The sequence below is a fragment of the Rissa tridactyla genome, chromosome 10 (assembly GCF_028500815.1).
Source record: "Rissa tridactyla isolate bRisTri1 chromosome 10, bRisTri1.patW.cur.20221130, whole genome shotgun sequence".
Taxonomy (NCBI): Eukaryota; Metazoa; Chordata; class Aves; order Charadriiformes; family Laridae; genus Rissa; species Rissa tridactyla.
The window spans coordinates 8,673,668-8,684,117 of NC_071475.1; the positions used below are offsets into that span (position 1 = coordinate 8,673,668).

Here is a 10,450-nt window from a genome sequence, read left to right on the forward strand (position 1 = left end):
CAGTCAGTTGGCCCAAATTTGCTGCCTGTAGCTGGTACAACAGCAATCACTGAAGTGGCTGCCATCACTTGGAAAAGAGAGGCGAGAGGCAGAACGGATTTTCTTCACGCCGAAGTCAGGCTAACTGGAACCAAACCATATTTTTAGGCTCTTCTTGCCAGGATATGGGATGGAAACTGCCTCCTCTTTAAATGCATCCTAAGCTGGACCAAAGGATTTTTCTAGCCCTGGGTCTGTTTTAATTCTACATCATAGAATCGTAGAATGGTTTGGGTTGGAAGGGACCTTAAAGCCCATCTAGTTCCACCCCTCTGCCCTGGGCAGGGACACCTCCCACCAGACCAGGCTGCTCAAAGCCCATCCAGCCTGGCCTTGAACACCTCCAGGGATGGGGCATCCGCAGCTTCTCTGGGCACCACAACTTCCCTGGGCGGGGAAACATCAATCTCTTTTATATCAGCTTTATATCTTTCAATATATCTACACATATGTCTCAGATGAATTTGCATGAGGCCAAATTCTCCCCTCTGTTACTGTGACCGTGCTGTTGTGGCCAGCATAACCCAGAGCTGAACACCCCTTCGCTGCCGGCAGCTTCTCGTCCTGCTCAGACAACAGCCAGGGATGCTGATGCACCAGGGGAGCAGTGCCTTGCTCTGGACCACACTGAGGTGACCACTCCAATGAGCAGGACCGGTCCTGCCTTCCCTCTGGGTAGCTCCTTGACTATGCAACCAGAGCTGCTGCTACAGCTAGAAAGGGAAAATAGGCTTTATGGATAGAAGCGAGATCAATGACTTTCAGAAAGGAAACGAAGGATACGGGCCAGACAGGATCCAAAGAGAAAGATATTCTGCACTAAGGGTGAAAATGAAAGTTTGCCTGAGTTTTCTAATCTGCAAACCAAAGTGTTCAAAATCAAATTAATCTGAACTTACTTAACTGACAGAGATCAACTGGAGTTTCAACTTTAATTGGCAAGAGCTGGACAAAAATGCAAGAGATCAAACTTTCATAGTTGGAACTATTGAAAATGCAGTAAAATATCAGACGTTTCACAGGCGCCACTATTAGGGCCACACAAAGGAGCGAAATTTTAGTTTTCCCTTTGTTGTCCATACTTCCCTTTGAATTAGGAAACAACCTGGGCTCAAAAGAGTTCTCTCCCAAACTGTTCCAGGAGAATCAAAATATTAGGCTTCTACAAAAAAGCTTTCTTTGCTACTAAAAGAAACTTTTGCACGAATGGATCATAAGCCCTCACGACCCAGGTGCACCTGCTTATTATTTTTCTTGCCTTCCTTCACTTTGAATTTTGCACATACACTTTACTCCCAGGTGCCCAACTGGAGCAACGTTCAGATCCCCAGAAAGGTCCACGTCCAGAAACACCTGCTGCTAAAGTCAGTCCCCCGCATCAAGCCTGGAGCCTGAAATTTGTTTGTAATACCTGAAAATTCTCTAAGACCAGCAAGCAACGCTATAGAGCCATGAGCAGTTTAGACTATCACAAAGCATCACCGATACAAAAATCAGCAGTCCCACCTCCACTCACCCACTGTGGCCTGTGGTGGCTTTGGCTATAGAGTCTCCAGCCTTGGAGATGCCAAAGCTCAAGGTGATGCTGAACCCAGCTACATCTTTTGGGGTGATCCTGCCTTTCTCCCTGCTGCTTGAACCAGAATGCTTGAGAACTACTGACTTGCAGTTAGCACCAATCGACTTCCCTTAGTAAGAAAATATTCTCTATTTTTCTCCCATGCGAACACCAAAGACCACACATACTTTAGACGCTTCCTTTCCTGATGATGTATGTGAGAATGCATTCCAGCTTTAAAGAATTTTTTTTGCTGCCTAAGGTAAAAAGTTGTACGTGAAAGCTACCAATTTTGCACAGTAGACAGAAACTAGATTAATGAACAAAACAATAAATTGCCTCCTTAAGAAAGCAGATAGTAGTAACACATGAGTTGAGCATGTGGCGGAAAATGATTCAACATCACCTTACAAACAGAATAACTAAATAGCTGCATCTCAGAACTGCAAGGCACAAAAGCACCATTGAATTGGTACAAAAATAGTTTAAGGTATCTGTAATCCATTGGTTCGGGAAGAAAATAAACTAGCCCTGTAGAATGACTGAAAAAAAACCATGGCAAAACACCCTTGAAAACCATCCTGACGCTGCAAGGGGCTGGGCAGTTTGCTGAAGTACATCCCGGTGTTTCACCTATGAGTAGACGCACAGCTGAGCCAGGCTGTGGGTCAAACGGGTACAAATATACCACGGGCACATTGACATACATCGGGAAAATAGCCAGGGCCACTGCCTTCTGCGCTGCCCGGGCTAATGGAACCTATTTGCCTGCAGAGGTCTCGTGGTTGCCCTTGCTGAACCTGACTTCTGCCTTGCAAGGCACCTGAGCACTCAAACTGCTCGTTTGCTTGCTCTTAATGCCAACTTTCAATGCATAACAGTCACAAGTAGGCCAACACGTTATCCCCACTCATGTCTAGTGATACCTCTGAGGCACCAGGCCAAGAACAACACTGAGATCACCACACCTTTGTACTGATGCTCGGCAAAAGATGAGAAAAAAATCTCCCATTAGGAAGAAACTGCCTACCAATTGGACACCACGATGCTGGTAATGCCAATACAGGCACGTGGGAAGAGAAGTCACAGGATAGTCAGCCTGTTTGTTTTCATTACTATATGCCCTGGGGTAGAGACGGAAAATACCAAAGTGATACCTCCCGGCTTCTCCCACCTGCCCTTCTCCAGCAGGTATCCGCACAAGTGATGTAAAAGTAGATGCAAAATTGCAAGTATGTCCAATTTGATTCCAGGAAAATAATTTAACTCTGTTCACTTACCATGTCTAAGTTGCAAATCAATAATAATTTGTTTACTCACAATCTTAGTCTTCCACTGTTAAGGAATTAAACTTCCTTGCCAGACAGATGCTTGATACGTTTTCAGTACTAACAACAACAAAATGCGTGCGCCTTGCTTCTAACTCACATTGAGAAATTTTCGCACAAAAGCGCAATTATGGGATCTGTATCATTGGCTGCGATCAATTTTTTTTAACTAAAGTTAGCGTAATACCTTATTTCATTTGCCAATACCACAGCAAGATAGCACAAACACTACAGCCAGATCCCTTTCCCAACTCAGTATGGGAAAAGCTTGTATTTGACATCCCAGGCCCATTTGACCAACTTGGCTGTTGGCTGTTACTGTGCTATTACCTCAACAGGAAGCCAGAAATAGCACTAATTACATTAGCATATGGGACTTGTGACGTAACTCTCTCGTTTGCTGTTTTTGGGAGGGAAGGAAACCTGAAATAATTACTATCTGACTATGAATTACACTTCGCTTCCTTAAGATGAGAAACTTTTCTGAGGGAAAGAACCAAGTCAATGCTTTACCCTGAGGCCAAAAGCAAAGCTGACAGCTTAAACAGACTTTTGAAAGAGCTCAAGGATTGCTCAACCTGGAAGCAAAGGCTTAGGAAAACCTCCCTGCAGATCTTCTGCAACGCCACGGTTACGTGAGACCCAGGAGTACAGAATTTGCCTGAAGACCTGCCTGGAAACCAGACACCTAGAATGTGAAATTCTGCTGGATGAAGGAGTTGAAAACTGAAATAAGGTCACAGTTGGAAGCAAGACAAATAGTCCAAAAGAAACTGCAAACACACAAAAGAGCTCTAGACCAACAGCTTGACTGCAAAGGATCTGGGATTTCACCACGGGCCACTCACAAGAGTGCAAACATCGAGTTCTGTGGAAAAGGCGTTCAAAGCTTCTGCCTCAAAACAGCTATAAAATAAGAATGTGACGCACATAAATTGTCTGTAGGATGAGTGTGAAATTTTCCACCTCTGGCCTGTTTAACCCCGTTTTCTCACCATTGCTAATTCTAACACTGGGTAAACACCTGGAACCGCAGCTCAGGCAGAGGCAAGAGCTCACCACCCCCCTGTGCCGACGAGAGACCACATTACATGGAAAGGGACAAAGTGAGGCTTTAGCCATGGTGCCAGACCCGCAATACATCCTCCCCCAGGTCACCTCCCCGGTCACAACACATTAACAAACTCACACCCTGGCAACCCCAACCTGGCCTCTCCTTCCCAAGCAGGTGGCAATGTCGTGGTAGGACCATCTCCTGCTTGTGCTGTGGGTTCACCAATGACTTCCCGTGCAGCTGGGTGGCATGGGAAAGGTGACAAACATCTGCAAGGGCTGAGCAGGCTGGTGCTAATTATCATATGAGAACAGGATCGTAATCATCAAGCTGGCAGCACCAGGAATTGGCTTGCTCAAGACACAGGGCTGCACTCCTCTGCTCTGGTGTTTCCCCAGTGTCACGTTCAGCGGGAAGGCTTGTTAAAGTTACTATGAAAGGGTAATCTATTACAAATTACTCATTAATGCAACTGAAAAATCAGTGACATATTACTGATTATGCCTGTGTCACGCTAGCTCGGTGGCAAGACTTGGTTCAGGCTGCCGATTTGCCTTGTGCTTTTTATATCAACCTTCTCAACACAGCTTAGACACACACAACTTCTTTTCTCCTCCTGACCTGGACGAGTACATGGGCCTTGCCGTTTCGGAGCTGCTGTGCCTGGCTGCATATGTGCTGCCTCCTGAGTAGTCCAACTGCTTTAACACTTTGCAACCAAAGACCCAGTTGCAAATTTGAGACCCTTCTGCGTCCATTTCTGGCAGGTACTGGGACGTGCTAAGCCTCCAGGCTGGTAGTGCTTGCTGGTTTTTGGAAAGCAACCTCAAGCAGCTGAGTCACCGGGTTTTCCCACCTCCGCCGGCAGCGGGTGGGGACACAGCCAGCTCCGCGCAGGTAAGATCTGCTCTGTCCTGCACTCCTCTGAGCCCGCTTCCAAAAATCTCACCACCACAGCACAAATTGCTGGAAGGCCTCTTTGCTGGCTACAGCCCCTTGGCTCTCCTCCAGAAACAGAAAAAGCTCTAATCATCTTCCTACTAGTTTGGCACCATCAGAGTGTTATTGCTGCTTCTGCATGAGGAGTTTTGCCCGTGGTAGATATTCCCGCTTTAAGCGCTCTCATTAAGGAGCCCGGACTTTGTGCGAGATCCTCACACGCGGCTCCAGAGCCTATGTCTAACACCAGGATGAGCATGGCTGACCAGCAGCAAGTCACGGGAACAACTAGCGCTCACTATATATTCAGTCCTTCATCTATTCATCTCAGCCACAGATGGGTCTTAAATATAAAAGAATTATGAAAGACAAAGCAAAACCAGGGAGGTACTTAACCAACGAAGCTGGGAAGGAAAAATGAAGCACAGATCAGGAGAGCACAGCGAACGCAGTGGGAACAACGAAGGAGCTGCCCAAAGGAGTTAATTTGGGAATCCTGCACTGGGGTCACAGTAAAAGTTGCCAGGAACTTCCAAAGTTTGGAGCAATAAATAGCTGAACACGCAGCAGAAGTGGGAAGATGAGAAAGCCCAACTCTTGTGTTTATACTCATGGCCACAGGGCAATTGTGGCTTGGTGCCACCAGGCAGGTGGAGGCCACAACTGCCTCAGAACAAGGGGTGGCCAACAGGCAGAATCATTGGGTGAGATTCAGTAAAAGGCTAAAGCTATCACAAAACCCAACAAAACTGGAAGAAAAGAGCTCCAGAGAAGCCAACAACCAAAATATACATAGAAACGTATCAATGACATAAAAACACGGTAAACGTGAGGGAAAGGAGAGGCAGCAGAAAGGGACACAGAGCAAGAGGTGGCCTGAGGTGGTTTATTTAGGTGACGAGCAGAAGCAGTGTCCTGTTGGCTTCTGGAGCCAGACATCTCTCTGCAAGACCAAACCTTTGGGGTTTCACATGGAAACCAGCAGGTAGGGCTCGCTGCTCTGCTCCTGGTGGGAGGTCAGACTGGGACAGGGGGGTCGGAGAGCTGCTGCCTCCCAAAGGCTGCCGGCACGGCGGACGCAGCTCCCCGTGGCACCGCAGGATGCAGCTATGCGCCTTTTATCATCGGAGTCAGATTGTTCCTCTGCGGGGCGCAGGAAAGCTCCGCTCTCCAGCTTCGCAATGAGCCACTTCCTTTTTTTCTTTTTTTAGGATCAGAATTTCTTTTCTCTTCCTCCTCCACCTCAAAAAAGCGGATATTTAATAATTTGGATCGGAAGAGCTCGCTATCGTGAAGCGATGGGTGGTAGCGGTGCTGCACCTAGTGACATCACGCTGTCAGCCTGGCCAAGTCTTCATCCCGTCAGGGCTATTCAGTAAAACACAACTAATTATTCTGCCAGATCCTCGGACCAGATGACAAATTGATTCACGGTACTAACTAAAAGAAGGGAAGGAGGAGAAATTGCACCATTTCCTATGACTGAAACTACATTAACCCGTTACCCCAAGGAAAACTTCGTCAAAAGTTTTTATTGCGGCGGTTGAGCTATGTGCCAGACGGCTGAAGTGCATTGCCAGGAGACCCCGGTGCTGTGCTACGAAAGTTCATGTGCAGAGCACAGCTTGCATTCGATATCCATCAGCGTTCAGAGGAGAACGGGCTTTTTTCAGAACATCTGCAGAGTATCTTGTATGGCAGAGGACCTAAAACTGTTTTCAGAAACTGCTAATTAAAACTTAACAAAATCAAATACCTGTTTTTCTAAGCTGACCCAAGGACGCTGAAAACTAAAAGTAACACCAGGGAGGCTGCTGGAAATGAAAGCTTTTACTCAATCTGTCAGTCAACTCACAAGGGAAACTGTTCCTGGATACTGCAAGAAGTCTATAATTACATCATCATGGCAAGGGCACACCAGTACATTGCTTATTAATCATTTCCAGGAAGACGACTATCAGAAAAGCCATTCTTAATAGCACCACTACCCGGCAACGTGGGCTCCCTTGCTCACTGCAGGGTGTGTGCTCAAGATTTCCCTCGCAATAATTTCCTTTTTGAGCAAATTTCAATCCCTGCCAGAAGCCTGCAACACACACGCACCTTTTCACACATTCTGCTGACCAAAGACTGGATTCACACAACACCCTACAACTATAATAAACTCCCAAATTCTTCCGAAACCATTCTTCTCTGGAAGGAGTGACAGATGCGCCCCTTCCAAAACAGTGAGTGCTGCTAGATTTTGTGTTTTCCCCTCTGCTCCAAAGACACGTGAGATACTTTCTCTCCACCAGACATAACTCCAGGGGGAACACCAAGGTTCAGCAATGCCCAAGCTGCCACGCGCTTACTCCTTAATTGAAGTGACCAAGACTTGTTCACCAAAGCATCATTCCCTTTCAAAAACTTGGACAACAGTAAAAGGGAGAGGGGGAGATGAAGGGGAAGAGGACAGGAGGACAAGTAAGACTGTCACACCTATCTGGAACCCTTAAGCCTGTATTTGAGAGGTGGGACCTCCTCCCTCCGCTACACGAAGCAACTGAGAAGAGCAAGGAAATAAAGACGAGCAAGAGGTAAAGTGTGTTGGAAAAGAGGAGAAAGAGATACACCGCTTAGGTAATATCACGGACAGAGTATTATTCCTGTGAATCAAGATCCGTAAGAATAATACCCTAAATGGAAGCTATGATACAGCGGGGTGAAATACAGCAGACTGTTATAACGGCACAGAGTAAAGACCACAAGTGAATGTCAGAGCCCTCCCAGCTACCTTTGATTCAATGAGTCCTGTGATCTGCTGCTCCGTTCCTCCAAGGGCTACTGATGCAATGTGCCAGATTCCGTGTTTCTTTCCAACTGTTCTGAGTCTCCTGCATCTGATCTCAAAGAAGGGAGCAGAAACAGCTGGAAGAGAGAAACCAGAATGGCATAGTCCAGCAGCAACCCTTGGAAGAACACGCAACGACAGCCTTGGGAGAGGTACCATTGTCCCCCAGCGCGTATGTTTGCATGTGGACACGTGTCCACATGTCTTCTAGAAGAAACACACGTTGCTAGTGCCTCAGCTCTGGCTGGTCACAGAGCACCAGAGCATCTTCTGACTCAGCACGTGATCAGTGCAAGCCGAACAGACCGACAGCTCAACTGCATGGCCGCGATCCACAGTTACGGGTGCCAAACGAGTCACGCGTGCTAAATGCAGTCTAAGTTTGGCACCATGCTTCTCCTTCAGTGGTACCTCTACTCCCTGAGCAACTCCACCTACTTTGCAGCACGCGAGCGGCTTGCAGCCTGCGCGAGGGAAGCCAGTCAAGGTCTACTCTGTTTTGGTTTTAAAGCTCCTGTAGATCTAGCTGCAGGCCAAAGGAGGAGGACAAAACAGCAGGTGAAACAGGAGACCGAAGGATAAGCTTCTTCAGAGAGAACTTAGGTATTTGCTGCCAAAGGAGAGGATTAGTTGTGAAAATCAGGAAGTCAAGGAGGCAGAGAGCAGCAGGAGGCCACTGCAGATAATAGGGACAGTAGGAGCAAGGCTGTTGCTCACCAAGGCACGTGAAGGGGAGATAAAAAGGCTTGTGCTCTTTCATATGTGCAAAGACTAGAAAGAGGGAACAAGGAGGTCAGGGAGATGGTGCTGGTGGAGGAAGGGCCACGAGGAAAAAAAAAAAGCCTTTGAAAATGAACCATAGAAAAGCGATTAATAAGGGAGCAACTGTCAGGGTTGGTGTTAGGACCTTCTTTCTCATTTCCACTAGAAAGACAGAAGACATTGCAACTCACAACCAGATTCAAGGAAGGAAGACCAGGAGCACAGCAAGGCTAGGACAGAAGGATGTCATTTAAAAGACAGAAACAATTTCAGACAGAGAGAAGATCAGATTAGGATAGTTAGGAATTACAATTAGAAGAAAGCAAGTTTAAAGGTTCATGGGATATTTAAGGCAAGACAGCCCAAAGGATCTCTTGCCAGCCTTACAGCAGGGATGAAATGAAAACCATAAGATTTTTCCCGACCGCAACTTCCTTCTAACTGATTACTAGAAAGCACAGGCGCACCACGTCTCTTCAGGACAGCAGTACCACCGCAAGCCTGGACCTAGTGCACGCGGTACCATTTCTAGAGAGGTCCCTCAACTCCACATCCCTTCTGCCCCACACAAACCTATTAATTACTACAAATTAGTTCCCTTTCAGAAGTGCCAAGTCACCAAGGGCAGCAACAAAATGAGTACCTGGAGTATCGCAAGTCTGCCTGTCCCCTGAAGAGTTGGTTGGAGGTGTCCGGTGTCTGTAGACTAAATGTGGTTTATTGTGCTCTTCTTCATACTCCTGTTCTTCGAGTGATAGTAGCGGCTCTACAAAATAGTCCCCGTCGTCAGACTTGAATGTGCCTAGCTGAGAGAGACCAGAGAGGAACAGGCGGTCAGCTTCAGGCGATGACGATCCATGGAGCAGGACAACCCAACAAAATGAGTGGTCAACAAGGGAGCTGCACGAGTGCCTGGTTCTGCAGCAACCCCTGCAAAGGCAAAGGCTGGAGCTCCAGTTCCCATTGCACCACTCACGCCCACGCTGGGATGCACTTAACGGAAAGCAAATTACTGATCCATAGGCAGGGAGCACGAGACAGGGATGTCTGCTAGACCCTGTCCCTATGCCAGTGACATTTCCCAAGCCACCCCTGCCCAGGGGGGAGATGGTGCTGCAGCGTGCTGGAGACCTCAGTGCAACCCCATCATGCCGTGATGGTGTCATACAGCAGCTCGCCCCGAAATAAGCTTTAAACCCACATGTAAGGGCCAGAAGAAGGTGGCCAGCCAGTGAAATCCCTGCTTATGAGAAGACACTGATGCTCCTAGTTGCACATGACTAAGAATGAGGGATTCAGAGGGTAAATAAAAGATATCCACGGCAAAAAAGATCCTGCAGCCATCCTAGACTGGGAAGCAGAACCAGTAACTAGGAGGAAGGCCTGCCCAGCCACACACACGTGCACTAGCCTGGGTGAATACACTCACCCAAGAGAGCTCCTGGACCAGACAGACCTCCTGAGGAGCACCTGGGATGGGCACCCCGCGGTGCTGGAAGGCACCAGGGCAGTTGAAAGGGTCAGCCCTGCTGGGAGCCTCTGTTCCTCCCTTCGCCAATGTCCCCCTGCACAGAAGGGCACCAGGATGGCAGAGGGGCTGCCACGAAACCTGCCCTCAGCTCTCCTCGGGCCGTGCCCCCGCCCCGAGGTGCAGGAGGGCTCCGGGGCCAGCGCAGCTGGGGAGACTCAGCCATCCCTTTGCAGCCCTCGTCGGCCCCCCGGGGGCAGGAGGGTGTCGGTGCCCAGGGTCTGCGCCCGCTGGGTGGCAGTTTTTCCCCCCAAAACCGGCAGAGCAGGAGGGGATTCCCCCCCACTGCCGGAACCCGACAGAGTAATAAAAGCGGGGTGGGAGAAACCTCCGACCGGGGCGAGCCGGAGCCGCCAGCCCCATCCCGCAGCCGGGGGGGCGGGCGCAAGGGCCGTCCCCATCCCTCTGC

At 48.5% G+C, this 10,450-nt stretch overlaps 1 protein-coding gene across 5 annotated transcripts in view; it reads right to left on the reverse strand.

Moving 5' to 3' along the window:
• Window positions 1–10,450, reverse strand: part of ADAMTS9 (ADAM metallopeptidase with thrombospondin type 1 motif 9) — an 87,387-nt gene that overhangs the window by 75,616 nt on the left and 1,321 nt on the right. For 3 of the 5 annotated variants that reach the window (XR_008468683.1, XM_054216096.1, XM_054216095.1), the window contains exon 3: window positions 9,157–9,319. Coding sequence is in view for 2 of the 5 variants with exons in the window: in XM_054216096.1 (XP_054072071.1) it covers window positions 9,157–9,319 (163 nt within the window). In the remaining 3 variants the exon portion in view is untranslated. Of the gene's footprint in view, window positions 1–7,694; window positions 7,829–9,156; window positions 9,320–9,942; window positions 10,426–10,450 lie in introns of those variants that run through there. The other 2 variants (XM_054216098.1, XM_054216099.1) reach the window with 2 other exon arrangements.